A 22,371-nucleotide genomic window follows, 5' to 3' on the forward strand; every position below is an offset into this window, starting at 1 on the left:
AGACTTCTGGGGCTTGAGAACCAAAAGCAACAACAGTAGCACAAAAGCAACAACAGTAGCACCAAATACAACACTCCTGGGACTGTAGAGATTTCCCATATCTTGCGGAGAAGAATGGCCAGTTGAACAAGCTTTACTTTCTAAACTTTTGTTACACATTGCTTAGGTGATACTTTAAAGAGAAACCAAAGGGAAACATTGAGAAAGGAGCAAAAAGATGCAAGAAGAGAGAACACTGCAAGTAGTTCAAGAATTTACAAGGCAAAATATAACCCGGCTACTATGAATATACATTTCTCACACCCACACCCAATCTATTCCCCATAGAGAGAAAAATCACCAAGACCCCCAACTCATATTCCTTTTATACCGAGCCCCACCAATTCTTTTCAAGGGCTAAAATAAAATAAACCCACATTTACAACTTGCGATTGCGGCTTTGGCTCCAATAGGAGGGGGGAAAGAAGGAAAAACCCCAGTACCAAGAGGGGAAAAAAGGTTAAAAGAATATTTCAACCTTTATGGATGAAGGTACATTATTCATTACCAACACTGACAGCGGATCTATTGTCAACCATGCGGACGTTGTAGTGTTCATAAACCCTGGCTCTGTTCTCAGCCCACCATTGCTCTGCTTGCCTTTCACTGAAACGCTTTCGACTGTACAGATTAAGAGAGGAAAATGGTTGTAATCGGCCTCAAGGCTAATAAAAGTCTAAAATTGGCAGATGCCATAGGAACGAACATACATTACATTTGATTTACATAACAATATGGAAGTATCAGAATACAACAATCAATCAACGATTGAATATTAATCTGACATTCTAACTCTCATATGCAAAGCCTTTATTAGAAACACCACTTGTTAAGCATTATCAATATGTGTGCATACATATTTGTGCGAACACACATATGATTGTACATATGAAAGTTCATAAATTTAGCGAAACTTCTATAGTATTCTTTTTTTAGAAAAAACAGAAAACAAAACCTGGACGAGCTTACATATAACTTTCTGAATGGATTAATAAACCCAGAGGACTTAATAGTTGAAAGGCATAAATTTCAGAACACACTGGTTCATGAAACTAAGCATAACTAGGCTACAGTGGGCCCATTTTAAAGTCTGTTGCATGTTAGAAGATAAGGATCATAAAATGTTCTGGGATTCAGGGATTGTAAATTTTCTCTGGAGGGGAAATTGGTTTTTTTCCTAGAAGAAGCCAAAAACTCTTTACAACTAACAGATATCTGAAAACAACCCTGTAATAGTCCATTATAATGTCAGATATGTGTTGTGACCTAAGTTGCATGGAAACGGGTACAGGCATCGGTATAGGACTCAACAAATTTATAAATTGTAAGGTACGGGGACATGGCTATATATATTATAAATATATCAAATAATAATTTTCGTGAGATCATTATTGTTTTTCATTTCATGTGTTATTATAAATATATCAAATAATAATTTACGTGAGATCATTATTGTTTTTCATTTCATGTGTTATTACATTAAAAATTCCTAACATTTTTAGGTTTCTTTTATTATGTTGATTATAAATTGGAATCTGCTAGTTTCTGAACTAGACACCCAAACGACCTTTTAATTTATAGTTTTGAATTTGGATATCGGCAAAAATGAATTTGACCCATGTCTAACGAGTTTCAAGAAATAGATGTGAAGTGTAGGATAAGTCCAAGAAGTGAATGGCAAGTGTTGTAAATTAAAACATATATTATAACTGAGTACATGTTTGAAGAGAGGTATGCGTACACCCCAGAAGCATCCATGAAGTTTCACTAGATGTATGTTTCGGGTACGGGTATGGCTTCATAATAGAAGTACCCGACCAACATAGGTTGTGACTTAGACGATACATTGCAAAATCAAGGTACCATTGGTTTTAACATACAACTAAGTTACATATAATTTTGTATCTTATAGCAGAGGACCATCAAGTCATTAAGTAACAGCCTTGGAGAACTCTGACTAAATCCATTAAAGTATGCCTAAACATTTATCAGTGTGTTAAAACAGTTTAAAGCTTAATAATCTCAAGAAAAATAATGGAGGAACTTTTCATATAAAAAGAAAGTATTAAAAAAAAGAATATTAGTTTAAATGCAACAGGCAACAGATGAGATTGACTAATCAAATGACACTTGTATTAATAGTGTCTTGCTGCATATCATATACAAAGAGAGTGTAAAAATTAAGTCTTAGTTAATAGGCTATTAACACAATGCCATCTCTAGCATTAGACTGCTCTTAAAAGTGCCTCTAGAACCCTATACGATAGTTGAGGCATTAGGTTGATGCAAACATATCCTACATTTTCCTAAATGATTGCTTCTATGATGCCATGGCTTCTGTCATGTAGAAAAATAAAGGATAGACATGAAGATGCTTTAAACATACCTGAACCTAACTCGCTTGAGGTCTTTCATTCCACCAGGCAAAGAGACTAGTGTAATATAAACGCCTGGTTCATCCTGCTCGACCCATTCAGATTCGTGATTCGGGTCTGCATCAGGTGGTTTGCTACCGTTCCTTACTTCTGAATGACCACCGACTCTGTTCCGGTGGTGGCTATTGGAACCAGGTACGTTTGCTAAAGCTCCATTTGCAGAACCATTTGAATCTGGTTCATGGGAAGTGATCAAGCTGCTCATTTGGTCAATAGCTGCCACAGAAAAATCACTTGAAGCAGGACTACTACTGAAGGATGCTAAAGAAGGGAGTTTGCCACCATTTCTCAGTCCCCCTCCAGGCAACCTTTCTGCCATGTCCTTCAACTATTTTGACACAAAATAAGGGACTTCAGGCGCTTGAACTCATTAAAGAATAAAGGATAATGAAGGAAAATACAATAAAAAAATATATAATTTTAAAATTTGGAAGTTTTTTGTAACGTTGATTTAAGGATTGGGAACAAGCATGCTAAGCAAAGATCACTAAAGAAATTAGACGCATAGAAAATTGAAGAATAATAAAGTTCTGGAGTGGATTAACAGGCTTCATAAGTTTTCAGGTAATACGATAATTTCACGTGCTATAATCGCAGATAAAAAAGATACAAATTCACCACGAAGGTTATTTGCATTTTAGTTTAATCTATGTCTAAAAGAAACTGTTTGAATATGCTAAAAGAGTCTTATTTATATCCAAAATGAAATTTTAAACTAGTTACTATTAAAATATTCAGAGTTCAGAAACATGAAATTTATGCATGGGTATATATCATATATAAAAGCAACAAGTGGACTATACTAAAATAATTCTTCCTATCACTTTATCCAAAATGAAATTTAAATTAAACTTTAGAAAGATGAGACTCATATATGAATATTTTTTCTGATAGAAATATCTTCTAACGCAAACACTTTATGGATACACACTCAATCCTCTCATGTTTTTCTCTTCCCTTCACCTCCTCCACAGTCCACACGAGTTTATTGTCAAAATTCCCCTAATTTATTTGTGTTCAGTTGGATTTGACTTCCCCCTAATTTGTGTCAATTTCATTTTGCCCTAACTTTTTTATTTTCTCCAATTTCATTTTACATAGGTTATTCTCAGTTTTTTATTTTTCCTTAACATGCATCTCCTCTTCTGCAGACGCATCATGCTCTTGCTCTGTCTAGACATGGCCTTGGGACCCTATACTAGAAGACTACGCACATGTGATAATGGGAAATTTCTCTTCTATAGTTTCCATGATTAAAAAGTACAATATTTATATAACCTAAGCAGCAATATGAGAGTGGAGATTATATAGAAAAAAAAATAATAGGTGCTGGCGGCGGGCGGGCGGGGGTGAGATGGTGGTTTCCGCCAAAATCTTTTTCTCCAAAAACGAGAAGCTGTTCGACCATATATACCGAGAGGTGGCGCTCTACGGAACGTCCCCCACACAATGAAAAAAGACCAAACTGGATAGCAGGAAGCATGGTGGCGGGTTGATAGTGTATGCCTTGTGCGTAGGATCAAACTAGTGTTGACCAAAACTCGAAACAGTGTTTTTAAAATGATTTTGGAGAAAGAAAAAGTGTAAGGACAGCTGCCTTTTTGCGACAGTCCTAGGACACTCGCTCAAAAGCAAAGTGACAGGGTTTGGTTTAATTTTGGGTTAGGGTTAAATTGGGGTTAGATTTGATTAATGGAACACGTGGCGACCAGGGGAAGCAAGTGACAGCAACGCTCGCCCTGCGCGAGTGTCGCCAGAACTCTTCTTGGAGAAAATCACAACATCATGGTGTTTTTTTCTTTTTTGGGAAAAACAAAAGAAGAAAAACAAAATGGTACCCAAATATACCTAAACAATCAACAGTTCCCATCAATTTTCTAACTTAATATCTACCTATTTTTTTCTCTTTAATACTAAGCAAACAGAAACATTGAGAATTGCTAGTTTCAGCTCCATCTCTCTAATGGGTTTACATTAAAGGTAAGCTATCAATAACTGAGAGAATGAATTTGGTTCCAAGTGGAAATTTGTACTGTTTATCCATTTTATGGAAGTGGTCCACATCTATAACAACTTACATAGTCCTTGGTTCAGTAATATGTCACGCCCCCTGGGCTCGTGAGCCCATTGACGCGATGCAAGTCCTGCCACCTACTGAGTTCAACATGTGGTTTAGCTCAATCCACTCCAAAAATTGACTAAGTCAATATCGCACTTGCCTCTCAAGACCCATCATTTAGCCCTTTGAAAACTCCATTAATTTCCCGACGTGGGACTATTAGTGGGGCATCACATTATACACACGAGTGTGCTCCCCAGTCTTAACAAGCTTTAAATCATAACAATCTAACATATGCCACAATATCTAAAACATTCAACCACTGAAGTATATGACTTGATATCTCTCTTGACATAATTATCTTAAGGTGAATGAAGTATGTAAAATAATGAATAAAAATATAAAATATTACATAAAATCCAACTATATAGTGCAAGGACACAAACAGAGAAAAGGACCATAACAAGATGATTACATAAGCAGAGGTTAGGGAGAAGGGGTAAACAAACAACGTGGCACATTATCTAGACAAATGCTAAGAATAGTATTTAACTCTAAGCATACACGAGCAAGATTTTTGGGTGGTATTAAGATGATAAATAGACGAACAAACTTTTCTCATGTTCTTTAGATCTCAATATAAATGACTCAAGTTAATGCATTGTGAAGTGACAATTCACAAAAAAAGTGACATGTGGATACACTTTTAGACAAGTACTAGGCAGAAAAGCCTAATGAACAGGATGAACCCAACAGAAAGGAAAATAATGAACTCCAAGCCTCATACTCCTTTTCTGTAGATTTTTAAGGTCCATTTCACTTATTTCTTTCTCTTTCAGACCTTTTATCAAACTTCTACTCCTATTTAATTAAAGGTGATGGCTTTAATAGTTTAATTAAAACGTGAATTTCTGTTTTTCTAAGTAATTCTTTCCATTGCTATCCAAGCAAAATCTAGGAATAAGATATCAAACATTTTGGCCATTCCAAACCATCAGGATTCATAGGGTCAATCAACGAAATTTATAGAAGCAGCTAGCCAGCTAGCCAAGCAAAGCCTCCCAAAGACATGCATTTATAAAGAAGAATTTCTAAATATTTGATACTTCCCACTGTGAAGGCCTTACCCTCAAACAAGAAGGGTAAACTTCGAAGTTGAAGGCGGATTAGCACTTTTAAAGACTGGAATCATGATGAGATCATGGGCAATGAATCCAAGAAGAGTTGTGATATTCATTGGTGCCTCGAGTCCATGTCATACAGTATTTACTTTGAAGATATATTACTTAAAACTGGGCTATTTGTGCAAGTTCCCCTGTACCTTTTCTCCCGAGATATTGTTTTACAGCTCATCTGACGTCAAATGCTGACGTTAAGAAACTAAGATAACGGATAAAGGTTATCCAGGTCCAGAGCTATTGTCGTTTATAAATTCAAAAAATTGAATGGATACAATTACTGTCATCGTTCAGAAGAAAACATCTTACTTGGCTTGTAAGTGATTTAATCACTTCTTTAGCTGCTTTACACTTTGCAGTTTCTTCTCCTGCAACTGCAATTGCCTCCTTCAGCTGTTTAGTTGTTCTTTCCAACTCAATTTCTTGAAGTTGGGCCTTCCGAGTAAGATTTTCCACCTATGAACAACAATAAACGATAGTCAGAGAACTCAACTACGTAGTTTGATATGAGAAAATCTGTAGTGTCGGTGTTGAATAGGATAAAAATTTCAGCACCTTTTTACAATTTAACCAAGAACAAAATCCATTATATATATTCTGTAGCTACAAATATGTTTGACACGTAGCACATGCAAGAAACACACATATAGCAAGCTCTTTGAGTATCATGCGTCGAGCACAGTGTAAAAGAAGTTCTATAAGTATCATGAATCTTGCACGCCATAAAGTAACATATTAATCTAAAATCAAAATGGTGTCCAAGAAACAACACATCACTCTCTTGTAGCTCAAAGATCAAACTCTTATTGACAGAATTACCCAGAAAGGCAGGAAACTGGATAATAGTGCATATTGAAAGCCTAAGGCCATATAGACTCCGACGATAAGAAAGAATCAAAGTTCAGCCAAAATTCTTTAAAATATGAGCAAGTAGCAAAAGCAAATCTGAATAGACCTCAATGGCATTAGAAATATGCTGGTTCAGTTGCCTTTCAACAGTAACTAAAATATACTAGCTGAATTTTAGGATGTTGGCCAATAAAACAAGATTGTTAAGCAGAATGATTTAAAAACTAGAGTAGGTGACTTGATATGAATGATGAATTCCCAATGACTGGAGGTTGCAACACCACCAGCTCCTTGTGAGTGTAAGAGACATCGAAGCAATAAGATCCTGCTAGTCTCTCTTGGATGAAACAAGTAAATTGCTTGGGAAGATGCAACCATAAGTAGCGTACCAAGATTTGTAGAATCTCAAGGCTTACCAACAGCAGTAGAAGATTAAAAAACTAGTTAGAGCACTTAATGTATATAAAGGGGGCCTAGACTGCACTAAGATACCCTGAAGTTTCACTAACTCCATATCCATTTTATTTGCCATGATTATGTACCTGTTAAGTGCTTTTGTCCTTTTATTTTATCCTATATAATTAAGATGCTCAACCCTAAAGGTGCCTCAACTGTTTCTTAAATCATCCTTTTGATGAAACTAAGAAGCATGGACTACCACATGAGACATCGACATGACTTAACATGCATAAAGAAATAATGATACAGACACGTCGCATGACACAGTACAACCACAAGGACATGGCAAATTGACAACATCACAATGTTTTTCTTGACCTGGGTGCGTTTACAGAGGAGACTACATTAATGCTTGTACATAACTTAAAAAAATAAATGCATGCATGCAACTCATGGAAATCCAATGCTGCACATGCTTACTAATAGTACAAGCTTCTCATTCAATTATGATTTTGAATTGGAAATAGGTCTCGACTCATCATCTTACTAGAAGTAACCAAATGCATATGATGCATCTCATCTCTTATATTGAAATATATGCTGAACTTATTTAATACAAGTCAAGTCACTATTTCGATGTTTTCCATAACGTAGGGTTTTTAAATACAGATGGATAGTAAACATACATCTCAATGTGCAATTAGTACGAATAAAATTTAGTGATCATAAACTGTGTCTTAATGTCTTCGAGAAGTATCCAAAAAGTGTCAAAAAACCAAAAATATATTATCAAATCAAAGAAATGTTTGAAAACCATCAGACGCTTGAAGGAAGTGTTCGGGTTTTTTTTTCTTTCTTAATTTTTTCCTTCTTAATTTTTCTTTTTATTTCGTGCTACATGAGTAAGATACGTAACTCTAAGGTCTGAAGACTTAATTCCCAATATCATTTCTCTGAACGAACAATATCTTTGATTATATTTGTCCACTTCGCACTGACACGGTGGCAGCAGCAATCTGAGATGGACCATAGACACCACTATGAACAATATCTTTGATTTTGTTTGTCCACTTTGCATAGTCATGGTGGCAGCAACAACTGACATGACTATGGCCTCTTTAGGTGTCCTAAAGTGACCAATACTATAATTCTCTAAATATGATACAGAGACCTGAAAATACACATATACTTGTGTATGCATGTGTTTGGTCTCTTACTTCGTCGATCAGTAATATTTTCATCTATTTGTGTACATGACACGGTTTGTGCGACATCATAGTAACAATGTAACAATCTTTGGCATGTAAAGTGGATATGCATAACAAACAGATAGCATAGATAAAGGACACACAGTTCAGTTGAATGTCATAAAAATAGGAGGAATTAAACTTGAAAACAAATGTTTGTTCCTTATCTTTGGTATATAGACAATCCGTGGCATCTGGAATAGACTGACTAAAGTTACTTACTACACTAAGCAAAATTAACTAGATCAATGTTAAAATATTATTAATGTAAGGTTGTTAGCCAGTTTGATGCAAGTGCTAGAAAAGCTATATTCACATGAAGGATGAACTCCCCCTGACTATAGCCTCCACCACATACCAGATCTATGCTTGTGCCAGAGATACAATAACAGCAACGACCTGCTAAATCAAGTGGTCTAGCACTACCACTGACTTCTTGTACTTCACTATCTAAAAGTTGGGAGATGAACATCAGGCAAAGGATAAAGTACTATCACTGAAAAAGCTGACTTGAAATTGAGCTACTAGCTTGGTGTACCATGGTACAAGTCAATGCACCCATAACAGCTTCTAAGGTCTATGCCACTCATGATTAAGCATCCAACCGCATGATCTACGCTGAGAACAATCTAGTAACAATTTTGGTCATGCAGTTGAAATGCCATGCAACCAACAACATTCCATATAAGTTGTAACTCAATTATAGTATCCGCTTGCTTGGACAGTAATTTTGAATCAACATTAAAAGGCTGACAAGAAAAGGAGGGGCTGGGGGTGGGTGGGTTTATTTTATCAAATATTTTGATGGGCCTTCTTTTCATAGAGTTGTGCTCCATAGCTAACCCCAGTTTGATGGAAATAAAGGAACAAAAGAGAACAATGACTTTTATATAAAAAAACCTAAACTTATAATAGTATATATAAGATCTAATGTAATATACATACTATTAGCACTGTCTACTCTCCATAAACAATAAGGATGCAGAAATTTTCATGATTATCATTTGGCACATGCTTTGTCAATAGAAAACAATAGCAATGTATAGATCAAACAAAGTAAGCTTAAACCATGAAATGCAAGGGGATACAGATTTAACAGATACCTGTGCCTTCAACCGGAGAACCTCTTGGTTCAGGCCATCATTTGTCTTTTTTGCATCATCTACAACAAACTTTGGAGAAGTAAGTCCTCCAAGAGTGGGTGTTGGGGTTGTTGAACGTGGGGGACTGGTTCTTCTTGATACAGGAGATGTTGCACGGGAAGCAATTCTTGATCCAGGAACAGAAGCAGAGAAGAATTTTTTTGATGACCCAAAGACCGGATTTAAGGATTTTGAAATGTTTAAGCCACCCCAATTTGAGGTTCCATTTGGAATTGGAGATACACGACTGCTATTGAATTCAAATTTCTTACTCTTCTTCGATCGTCCGTCCAAATGCTTAAATGACTCCATTGATGACAACCTAGATATCTGTACATGGGATCTAGAGTCCAATTTGTCCTCCTTCTCAATCATCTCATTAAAACCCTGAATGATGCTTCCTTTCCTATTAAGTGATGAATGAGATGAAGAATCATTTTCCAACGCCTTCCCCAGCTTGTTAAAGCAGCCATCACAGACACGATATGGTTTGTTAGGATTTGGTGCCATGGAAGCCTTAAGAGACTTCTTACTGCTGCAAGAATGACAATAAACAAGCGCACAATTGTAGCAATTATGGCGTTTTCTCTTAAAATTAAATGGCTGGCGGCAGCCTGAGCAGACAGATTGGTCCACCCCAGACACCCATTTATGAATACAAATTGCTGCAGTAAAATTAGTACCACAAACAACGCTTCTGACTTGTTTGTCTTTCAAAGCATCAACCAAAGATGGGGAACTTCTGTCATTGGTATCCCCATGACCTAAACGTCCATTTGCTCCTTTACCCCAAGTGTACACTTCAGTTCTTGAAGTCAAAACTGCCACATGATAAGCACCACAAGATATCTCTTCAACGAAATTTTTAAGGAGCTTTCCTTCGACGCGGATAGGTAGCTTTCCATCTGCCTGTGGGTTTCCAAGTTGGCCATACACGGTACTGCCCATAGTGTAAACATGGCCTGATGTAGTGAGAGCCACTGTCATGCTATGCCCACATGCAACCTGGCAAAAGTTAGGCTCAACCAAGGCAGCAACACAAGTAGGCACAAGTTTTGGTTCCTTGTCACCATGTCCTAGGCGACCCTTATCTCCATCACCCCATGTAAAAAGTTTCCCTGAAGAACAGTTACTGGAACTGGAATTTCCAGCCATAACTTCTACAACTGCAGCAGTATGCCAAACACCACATGCTGCTCGCACTGTTCTTAGCCCCTTCAGTGATTCGACTTCTCTGGGTATTGAGATACTTCTACGATCTCCATGACCAAGAACACCAAAGGTTCCATCTCCAAAAGTAAACAACTGACCGGAAGAGGTCACAACAGCCGTATGCCAAGGTCCACAGGAAATTGATGAAACATGTATACCCTCCAAAGGTCCATTCACTCTTTTTGGCACCCAGTGATGCACTTCATTTCCATGCCCAAGGAGCCCAAACGTTCCTTGGCCCCATGTATACATGTCTCCGGAAAGCGTAACGGCACAACTATGGTACTCCCCACATGCTACAATTTCGATGTTCATATTCGCTAAAGAATCAATGAGTTTCGGATGTGAGGCATCTGAGTCTACACCATGCCCAAGCCTACCCCCTGATTCCTCCCCCCAGGAATAGATCTCACCCTGTTTAGTAACTAAGGCAGCATGTTTTCCACCACAAGAAATGTTCTGGACATCAAGTATAACGGCAGACTCTAAAGCTTTTGGCATGGGAGAATCCATTTTGGTAGAAGAACAGCTTCCAGCTTTATTACTTCCACCACCTAGAATACCATCTCCAGTCCCTTCACCCCATATAAAAACATCCCCCAAGGCATCACCATCATCATGTCCAGAACCTTGACTTGATGAACTTACAGCACTCGATAAACTTACCCTAAATCCATCTGTTGCGGTGCTCCTCACATTCACATTTATACTGTCAGAACATCCAGATGATAATGAATGGACCGAACCACTAGCAGAATCTGAAGGAAAGAAACCCTTAGGAGGTACTGCATACAGTACATCAGAAAATGACTTATCCAAACCATTCTTTGGGGGGCTTCCATATGGACTTCGAAACCGAAGATGATCTCTTCCATCCTGAGTTGAATGAAAGACTAAGAATGGGCAAGAAATAACTAAAAGAAAATATGATTAGTCGGGGGAAAAGGAAGCTATTAGATATTATGAGGCACCTTCTGCATCTCATTGCTGCCAAATGGGGAGCTTATTGGTGAACTTCTTCTGGTATATGTTCTTGGACTACTTGTTCCAGATGACATTCCATCACTTCTTGATTCTGTTCTCCATCTTCGGTGATGATTGCGAGATATCAATGTTTTTAAACCAGCAAACCAGACTTCAGCCTCATCTTTATCCTTACATATCTGGTATAGATGAGTAAGAATCCAAAAGATAAGAAATGTCAGCGCTCAAAATTTGCATAGAAAGAGTTAAGATGAAAGGACTGAAGATCGATCAGCAGGCTTAATAGTCACTAAACTTGCAAAAGCGTCAATAAAATAAGAATGGAAAATGCACAATCTAAGCGATGCTTACAAGGTCAAGTGATCTATCGCTATATATAAGAGAAAAGGACTGGCACTCCTTCTCAGGCCGTGGGTACCTCTGAAAAATTGCCTAAAAATGAAAACAATTTCTGATCAGTCATCTATTTTATCAGAAAAACCAGCTCACAAAAAGTTCATTTATATGCATACACGAGGAAAATTAATCTACGACAACAAGAAAATCCACAATTGAAGAGTGTTCATTCACACAATTTTGGAAGAAAAGGAAAATTAATGCATAGTGGCTGACCAGATGCCTACTAGCGTAAAGCATGATACAAGGGTCAGCATGGGAATACAGTATGAATGCAGAAAGAGGCAGTTGATGGTTATCCACAGTCGCTTCATATCTGTTCTGTAATAAACCTAGAATGAGATGAATATCAATACTTTTGAGTTTTCTACCTATATCACCCCACCCACCCAAAAAAACAACAACTGCATAATTGCTAATTTACCCACATATTCTCCTACACTGAGTTAAAATACCCCCGGATTTCACACTGTTAGTTTTCAAATGATTGTGGGCTGAAATGGAACTCGTTTCTTTAAGAAAAAAAGAGGTTTGCCGACAATCCCCGGCTACCAACGGTCTCCTCCCCTATCTTTCTCTCTAAACATAACTAAAGGTTTTAATTAGGGGCATGTTAGTCCTATCTTAAAACTAATTAACATTTTAACAGAATATGAGGAACTGGGTATATTTTTAACATAACTTATTGAGGGGTATTTTAATCCAATGTGGTAGATTTTAGGGGTAAGTAGAAAAATTAGATTTTAGCGGGTAAACCTACAAATAGGGTAGATTTGGAGGGTAAATATGTAAAAACATGACTTTTTTCTTGCAAATATATATATTTGTATTTATAAGTTATAACTCCAAAGACTCGTGACTATGTGTAAATAGAAAAAATGAGATCGACAAGAAAAATTTATCTCACAATTGAACATAAACTGAAAAAGGCAAAAAGCGTACTATTAGACAGGATGAGAAATTTTTTTGCTACAGAAGGAATTTGATGATTGAACACCTTAGTGGTAGTATTGTAGTAAATCTCCTGTGGTTGACATAAATTTTGGTTGCCAGCTATTAACTCCATGCCCATGTGGTTGACACAATTCATTTCTTTTTTCCTTTCATTACTTTATGTTTTATATCTAAAAATGCACGATTATATAAAAGGCCGACATGTATAAACTTGGAAACTTACAGTGCGCTGTCCAGGCATGATCCTGGACACATGACTCAATTTGAGATGCTTTTCCTCTTTGCCTGAAAACCAAATTAGAACGGATTCATCCTGAATAACAAAAAAGAGCAGCAGATTGTAAGAAATTACTTAATATGTACTTAAAAAAAGAACTGCAACAAACAAGTTAGCATTAATATCTCTGAAGATGTCAAACATTTACAGCTGCATATATAAGAATTACCTTTATTTCACAAGAACAACAATTAAGAACATATACATTGGATCATCCAAAGCGAAAATAGAAACCAAATGTAAATTTGAGTCATAGACTAATCAACAAAATAAAAAAACGATCTACCATATGGCAATATGAAATACTTTTGGACACAGAAGCAACTTAAATACCAGAAGGCAGATTTGATTAAGAAAAGCAAGGTCTGGTGAAAATAATGTTGTAAGATACATACATCATCTTTGACAAAACACGTGCATGCAGTTAAGCTTACATTGGACAGCCTGAATGGACAAAACTTGGGCTTTCCTCTGCGGCCATACTTGAGGAGATAGGCTCCTTTCTTAAGAGCAGTTATAGCCTGTAAGATAGAATTATATTTTAATCAACAGTTCAAAGAATCTTTTCTATCATCAAAATTAGATCCATGGCATATCAGTTTGCATCCACACAATAATAAAACATCAATCAAATTCATGACAAAAGAAAATGATATCCAGGTGTATAATTTGTTGTTTAATATATGGATATACTTGCAGTCTGAGAGGACTTTCCTCAAGAAAGAAACCACACAAACAAGAAATAGAATATGATATGGAAGACAATATGGGAGAAAGATAAAACAAAAGAGAAGTGCATCAGGTACCCCCAGGCATCACCTCCCATCATCATTATATTATTCTTTTCATTGAAAATGAGGTCAGTTAACAGAGCACAATACCATGTCCAGAAGCACCCATGAGAGTTTTAATGACATATTCACTGGTTCTCGACCTGACACCAACCCTCCAAAATGTTGCCAGCCAAGGGAGGTATCAACACAAGGGCTTACAATAAAAGTAATTAGGAAATCAGAGGGTATAAAACCAATTAGGAAGTTGGCAAATAAGAAAATCTAGGAAATTGGTCATGAAGCTTAACTAACACAAGTGACAGCACCTGAAAGACTGGAGGTCTCCTGGACAGAGGAAGTTCTAGAGGAATGGTCCAGATGATAAATGTACAATTACCACAGTGTTTGATGCAGGATGCAAGACAAACATCCAAACGAACACAAATTGCAAAATCAATTAGCTAGGAGCTGCTTGCTTTTGTTTAGCCCATAAAATGTTCATACATTTGAGGCATGATGAAGCAGCTTCCATATGTCCACACAAGTCTGAAGGATTTCTTTCTAATCTACAGAATTTGCAGATTTAGTTAATAATGACTTCTAGCTAACTAGAGCAATGAGCTAGGAGCTGCTTGCTTTTCTTTAGCCCATAAAACGTTTATACACTTGAGGCATGGTGAAGCTAGGAGTAGCATCCACAAGTTTACAGTCGAAACAAAGTCCTACTCTTAATGAGCTTCTCTTCCTTGTATTCCAGACCCCACACCCCCTTCAAAAATAAATAAATAAATAAATAAACAAACAAATAAAAACCAACTTCTGGAAAAACAAAGAGCAGGATTCACCGCCCACCACTGATCTCTTTACTTTCCAAACAGCTCTAGGCCTCTCTCAAATGACTAGAACCCACTTGTAGTATCTTAATGTGACAGCCAGGTGGTTGATTGCAGTGCATTACCACTGTTCTTCTGACAAGGCAGAATTGGCTATAAAGTCTGAAAATCTGCCGACTGCTGCCAATTGAGGCTGAGTGCTGCTAACTGTAATCAATGTTTTCTGTTTGTTTGTTTGTTAAGCGTGCCTTTCTTGTAATCTTCTCTTTTCTTCTTCTTACTGTAGGTTGAAGTGCTTCTTCAAAATCATCTAGTTCTTCTGATTCTATCAACTCAGGTAAATAATCTGGTGATAAATGGACACTCGATTGTATGGGCTATTAAGGGCACCTTACTTGTTTTAATACCTATGAACATATTGGAAGAATGATTAAGCAGTCAATCTTTTCAAATGCAAAGAAAAAGGAAGTGCACAACAATGCTCTGGGACATTACATGATTTAATAATCTATATCCTAAGGTGCCATAGGTCACTAATCAAAGGTATGGGATCTGTAATCGCTATTTACCAAATCATTTATCAGTAGTATCATCATGACATTTAGGTCTCCTCTCAATTTTCCAAAAATTCTGTTGTATCGATGAATTAATGACCAGGTCATTTATACCCTAAGCTTCACTTGCGAACCTACGATAATGAGCTTGTCCTCTATTCTCTTTTTTCCTTGATTATCAAGGATTCAAGGTCACTAATAAATGTTTCCAATCTACACACGTCTCGTTATAAACACCATACAACCCCCTAAATCTTCCTCGGTGGTTGTAGAATGCTGATGACATTAAGGCTTAATTTAAGTCTGAATTCAACTTGTATAAACTTGGTAGTAGCCATTATCTAAAACTTCCACTATAGTCAAAATAGTAAAAGCAACTACAATCTGGACATGCGCTATCAATTTACTACCAATTCTTCTAACCAACTAGAGATATCCTTGTTTGCGTCTTCCAAAAACGGCATTCCGCAACCCCTATTTGGGCTAGGAGGTTGGTCTGAAAATTGTGTCGACAGGTTTTCACCAGTGTAGACTACGTCATACCTGTCTGACATCGAAGAGCCACGCTTCGGAACATTTGAAGACTTCTGTGTCGTCTTCAAAGAATCTTGACAGGAAAAGTCTATCTAGATCCGCTCATTTCTGGATACATCCGACAGGCAATTTCATGAACCATTCAAAGGCAACTCTCTTGAGGGTGCCAATGAATAACCAAGTTAGTACGACGTCATTTGATATCACATTCCCAGTCTGTGACTTGAAATGGGAGATATATTGGTTCGGTGATCCCGTGCCGTCAAAAGTTTGCAGGATCAGGAATTTTGAACTTTGGATGATAAGGGGTTGTATCTTATTCGGCTGGATAGGGTCTAACAACTCCCTCATCTTGGAGCTCGCTTCTGTTGCCAATAATATTAAGACGGGCTTCCAGTTCCTCCATTTTAGCCGACTAAGGATTCTGCTCAATCTCAGCCTCTCTCCCTTCTTCAGAGAAGATTTTATACGGTGAGCTTCTTGATCAGAAGTCTCACTTTCATTCACCTTTTTCTTTCTCTTTGATGTAACAGGTCGGAATGAAGATGATCCTCCTCTTCGGGAAGATATGCACTGGGTCAGCGAGTTTGTTTTTGGGGACTTGGCCCTGTCTGCGACAATTTGAGTCATCAAGCTCCGGAGTTCATCGATGGTCTCTTGTTGTGCTTTGAGCATGACTTGCTGCTCATCAAGTCTCTTCATAAGATCATCAGGACATCCTGCCATATAAGCGGAGCTCTCATGTTCTATGAAAGAACTAGAGGATTGAGACTCTGCGATGGCTAAATGTTCATCATCAGAGTTAATTCCTTTAGCTAATATCCGATAATTGACAGGGGGTATAACTCCCTTTCGAGTCCGAGTGTGTTGATAGATTCCATTAGACTCACTCGGGATCTCTTTCAAACCAGGAGATCTTTCGAAGCTAGAGATTGATGACCTCCCTCTACCGATCTTATTGGAAGTAACTCCAAAGTATTCATCCTCCGAAGTTTTCCTCCTATGAGAACGTCGTCGTTTGTTGGGCAAAACAACGTTTGTTAATCGGTCAAACACTGATAGTTTGACCGCATGTGAGCAGCATTGACATCCCGAGAGGACTGCAAAAATCAGTCATTCATATTAACATGAATGAGCGACTTATTGCACTGGTCTTTCTCTCGATAAAAACCTTCTCAAATCCGTCGCAGGGACTCGATGAGAGTTACTCACTAAACGCGAGTTTTGAACTGGAACCCCCAGTCTATGATTGGACGAGACTGGTTCCTGGTGAACTTGGATCTTATTGAGATGACTTGAATCCGTAGACTTTTTATGTCCACACATCAGTCTAGTCGCGCTACGAATAACCTAGTACGAGGGTTTCGCTGCCCGGTCAGCGAGCCGGGGTCCAGAGGGCGCCATGCCCCTGGCTGGGGGGTCCGAGGGGAGTAGACGACCCCCGACGGGGTTCGGGGTCCAGAGGGCGCCATGCCCCTGGCTGGGGGGTCCGAGGGGAGTAGACGACCCCCGACGGGGTTCGGGGCAACGCCCTGAAGGTCCACGGTATACATTAGGTATTGTATTGTGTTTTGCACTTGAAAAGTGAGGTTCGTGTTTTATCAATAAAACGCGAGGGTCGCGTTTGGTACTTGGAACGCGAGGGTCGTATTTGGCACTTGAAACGCGAGGTCTGCATTTAGGTTTGGCAACGCGAGGGTTGCGTTCTTCATTGACGACGCGGGGTCGCGTTTTGACTGGGAAACGCGAAGTTGAAGTTCACTTTCAACGTGGACTTGAGGTCCGCGTTTTGATTGTAAAACGTGCCATTGAGAGCCACGTTCAGTCTGGTTCTCACGAAGCTCATGTTCAAGGCTTGCGTTCTAAAGTAGAAACGCGAAGCTCAGGGTTGTGTTTAGGCTCACGAACACGAAGTTCGCGTTGGTTGGAGGATCAGCTTTCTCGGAGTTGTGCCCATCGCTGGGACATTCTTCTTCGACGAGCAGCGTTCTTCTTGGCCTGTTTTAAGGCTTTTACAACGACATCATCATCCATCATCGCGGCAATAGGTCTCTTGTGGCCCAGTGTCTTTTGCCTAGACGTGGGCTTAGGACTTTCAACTCGATTGACGAGTTTAGTTGGATTAAAGTCTTCTCCTTCAGAGGAAAGACTGTCTGAACAGTCTAACCCGGGGGAGAGACTTTCCTTTGGTGAGTTGACCATAATTGAAGCTTTGGTCTCCTTAGAGATTTTACGGATCTTGCACATAGTCTTGGGGCTAAGGGATCCGGAGGAGAGGAACTCCTCATACTTGACTTGATCGAATTCCACCATCAGAGTTTTGACCGTCGTTCCAGCGTAGTTGATGTCGGATTGCGCCACTACTTCTTCATCGGTGAAAAAGCTCATTCCCAGCAAAATGACCATCTTTTGTTTGTGAGAAAATTGAAGAAGAAATGAGAATAAATTTGTATTATCTCTCTGACTTAGAAAAAGAATGTATACAATCCCTCTTTACAATCTCTCTAACTGATTTAGAAAAAAATTATAATTTTTTTATATCGATTTTTTAATTTACAAAAGAGAGAAGGGATCAACGGAAACCCTCCCCTTTGTTTAAACTTGGATTCTTCTTCGTGTCGATGGGAGCTTGAATCTCACCTCGCTTCGTAGAACTTGGTAGAACTCTGAACGAGTTTAAGAGAACTTGCGATGCAAGTTTCGAACACTAAATGAGTTTAAAACTCTATAAAAGAGTTGATTTCGGAAAGAAAATTAATCCTTTTAAATTTAACTGAAATGGTTCACAAGCCAAGGCCGAAAGCTCAAAGAAAAACCTTCACAAAAACCTCCACAAAAGCTAAGAAGATCAAGACTCCAAATGCCCCTCTTTGCCAAGATCTTTTTTTCGATCTCCAGATGATCCGAAAGATCCATTTAAAGCTGATTTTTAGGTATTTATAGGAGTTTTAGGGGTGTAATTAACCCCTAAAATCGCTCCTAAGTGGAATGTAATCCCCCTCAAATCGTGGGAAACGGTTTTAGAACCGTTCAGTTTGTGTTTGAACGAGTCAAACACGAAATTCGTATTCTGGGCATGAACTCTACGTCTTGAACTTGAGACGCGGAGTTGAGCTCTGCGTGTTGAGCTGAGAACGCAGTAGTGAACCCTGCGTTTTGTTCTTGGAATGCAAAGGTGAGCTCTGCGTTTTGTTCTTTGAACGTGGCAACTAGCTCCGTGTTTTGAGTTGAAAAGACCATTGATTTGTAGCCTATTTAGTTAGAGCGTTGCAAAGATTGTGATCTTCATCTCGTCTCTTTGGAATGTGAGAGTCGTCAACTGTAACTCCTGTTGATGATTGTGAAGGTCGTTGAATTAGAAATTTCATCGGTTGTTATGAAGGTTGTTGAATTGTAACCTTCGTCGATCGTTATGAAGTTCTTCAATTTGTAACCTTATGGAAGTCAAATCGAATTATAACCTCCATTATCAGTGCTTGATGGGGATCAATTATCTGCAAGAATTTTTAGACAACCTACACGTCGCTATCGTTTGCATAATAGATCCAAGCAAGCAAAGAAACCTATCGGCAACGAGTGAGAATAGTATAGCAATGCACTCCTAAAAATTCACTTACCTACCAAAGACCAGAATTGAGATTGATCAAAGCACAAATGGATGAAAGGTCGGCAGATTCGGTACCCAATGAGGACCCCTCAAAAGCTCATCCACTTCATTTGTGCATGTTGAAGTGACAACGAACGGCCAGATGATTGAATAAAAGTGGTAAAATAATGACAAACTTGATACCCATCGTGCATTTAAGAGTGGCAAGCACATTACTCAACAAGAGAATGAGCTCATGGACAAAAGATTGTTATTTCGAAGTTCTAACCCTGATAGCTATTTTGAGCTTCTTCAATACCAAAGTCTCTAGTACCCAAAAGCTGTCCCAATTAGCACTCAGAATCCTAATTCTTAATAAAACAAAGTTACACTCTCCACTTCTACGTTCTATCCGTTCAAATACTCAATCCTTCCTTCTTCCACTGTCTAGAACCCTAAATCCAGAAAGAAACATGATCCCCGAAACCCAACTTTTTAATCAAATTAGAACCCTGTTTCGAACATCACGTGCATTTCTACGCCTAATCTAGATTATCCAATCCAATCAAATAAAAAACAGCTCAAAAAAGAAATCGACATCAAATCTCTCCAATCAAAAGAGTAAAGTAAAAAAAAACGATTACCTGCTCGATGTCCCTCTCAACAGGACCGCCTCTTCCTTGATCCGCCGCCGCCATCGCCGCAGCCGCCGCTTCAAGAATCGCAACCTCCGACGATCCCCCGCCTTCTCCCGCGCCCTAATCCAATCAAGAACCCCATCGGAATCCAATCGAGGCCACTGAGCCCTAGAGCTCAGATCCAAATGCCGGCGCTAACAAACCTCCAGATTTCTCGGAGAATCGAAGCTGATGATGAAGGATAGTTGTAAGTAAAGGTCAGAGCTTTGAGAGAGGGAGAGCGAGATTCTCTCGTTTCTTTTTTGTGCAGCTGCTTTTTTAGCTGATTTGATCCGAAAATAATTAGCGAGGAGGAAAACAAACACCTCGCTTAACAGCGCAGTCTTGATGCGGAGAATTACGTTTTGGTCCTTCAGTTGGTAATTTTTTTTGTACTTTGGCCCCTGGCCCCCTCCGCTTGCTTTGCTCGGTACGGTACGGTCCTCACTGATTTGCTAGACGCTTGTGTTGTTGTCACCTGCGGTGAGTTTATAAACAATGATTCAAAGTATTTGTACGTGTACCCGCCGATCATGGCTATTTGCAACACTATCCTCGAATCTCAATTGCCCTTACTGGGGCTAACAAATATATTAGGTATTATCCAATGTGATTATGTGACCCTCTATTATGTAAAATCAATCTCTAATTTTATTTTGCAATAAACATAATATAGAATCGAACACGAAATTGCATGGGAGACGACTAGTTGAATATATTTGATAGCATAGATAGAAAATCATTCAATATTATCCACAATATGAAAACACAGGAGGGAACAGTTGTAAAGATTTTCATTAAAATACTTCTATTTATTATATTTGCTTGTACTATATTGTTTATTGGACAAATTTTGAAACCAAGCCTATTTTGAAACTTATTTATAAAAAACGACCCATTTGCATCTTATTTGTACTATTAATATAGAAGCTTCGGTTTTGATGAAAAAATGTCCGAAACTTCACGGGACTTGAAGTCCCGTGAAGTTTTTTACATAACAAAACTTCACGGGATTTCAAGTCCCGTGAAGTTTGATATTTTTTTCGTTAAAACCGACCTAGTTTCAGCCATCTGGCTGAAACTGAGTTGATTTTAGCAAATAAGTTAAGAATATGTAGTTTTTTATAAATAAGTTTCAAAATGTGTTTGTTTTCAAAATTTGTCCTTGTTTATTTGGTTTTGGTGTCATTAGTATTTACGTAAAAGTACATATACTAGTTATATTTGTAGACTTGTCATCTTGCCTCCAATAACTAAAATTTCTGAATCTACCTTTGTCCACGATCGAAATAAATGCACAAATGCATGTGCGCATTGAGGGGGGAAAAAACTATTATTGTTTTGTGGTAAGAGTTAAGTAAGAGGGACAGCGTACATGCTAAAAAAGTATAAGAGGGTTTGTATTAGATATATATAGATGTGACATTATGAACGTAATAATCAGTACAGAGTTTTATGCATACTAATCCATGAATTAGGAAAACTTAAGTTTTCTAATTCCCTCCTGCCAAACTGGAAACTTAAAAAGACGTCCACTCTTTTCCTGCCACTTCATAAGCTAATTCCCTCCTGCCAAACTGGAAACTTAAAAAGACGTCCACTCTTTTCCTGCCACTTCATAAGCTGTCGCGGAGGAACTGGATAAATTTATATTCTCATTGATTATAAATATAATTATAAAAATATATAATAAGGTTTTCTCGCTGTTTAGGTAAATTAAGTTGAATTCAATGAATAAACGCACCATGGAATCCGCAAAGTATATTTATGGCGCTTTAGAATTTATTGCTCTCGTAGTTGATTTTGTCGAAAAGAAACAATCTTATCTTTTTATCGGAGACTAATTAAACGAGCCAATAAATTCTCACTCAGGGATCTATATGCCAAAATCAAACTATTTGAGTAAGAGCTTTGTTACAGGGACCCAAAATATGGGACCAATAGGGGGGACAAGTGACGTGTCTCCCTCCTATTGGATAATGAGTTGGTCATCTTTAATAATGGCCAACTCATTATCCAATAGGAGGGGGAATTTTTCTTTGAGTAATAAGCTGGAAAGCAGAATACTACTTCATGGGGGGGTCTACGTACGATTACGCGAGAAACGCATAAACCCCCGTCTTCTTCAATTCAAATACATACGATCATGCATAAACGAACATCATATTGTTTCCGATGTAAAGTCCGATCTCAACTCATGATCCTCCCAGCCAAAATTGGTTTAGAAGTTATCTAGTACCGTG

The 22,371-nt window shown here is 38.2% G+C and overlaps 1 protein-coding gene across 1 annotated transcript; it reads right to left on the reverse strand.

Annotated features, from left to right (window-relative positions):
* LOC109850772 lies at positions 133 to 20,445 on the reverse strand. The gene is made up of 9 exons (XM_020420842.1): positions 20,096 to 20,445; positions 13,606 to 13,692; positions 13,118 to 13,207; positions 11,896 to 11,976; positions 11,532 to 11,723; positions 9,310 to 11,436; positions 6,021 to 6,167; positions 2,426 to 2,802; positions 133 to 660 (listed from the first exon to the last, which is right to left on the reverse strand). The coding sequence occupies exons 1-9, from the start codon at positions 20,147 to 20,149 to the stop codon at positions 537 to 539; spliced, it is 3,279 nt and encodes a 1,092-aa protein (XP_020276431.1). The 5' UTR covers positions 20,150 to 20,445; the 3' UTR covers positions 133 to 536.

Source organism: Asparagus officinalis, chromosome 7 (genome assembly GCF_001876935.1).
Source record: "Asparagus officinalis chromosome 7, Aspof.V1, whole genome shotgun sequence".
NCBI lineage: Eukaryota > Viridiplantae > Streptophyta > Magnoliopsida > Asparagales > Asparagaceae > Asparagus > Asparagus officinalis.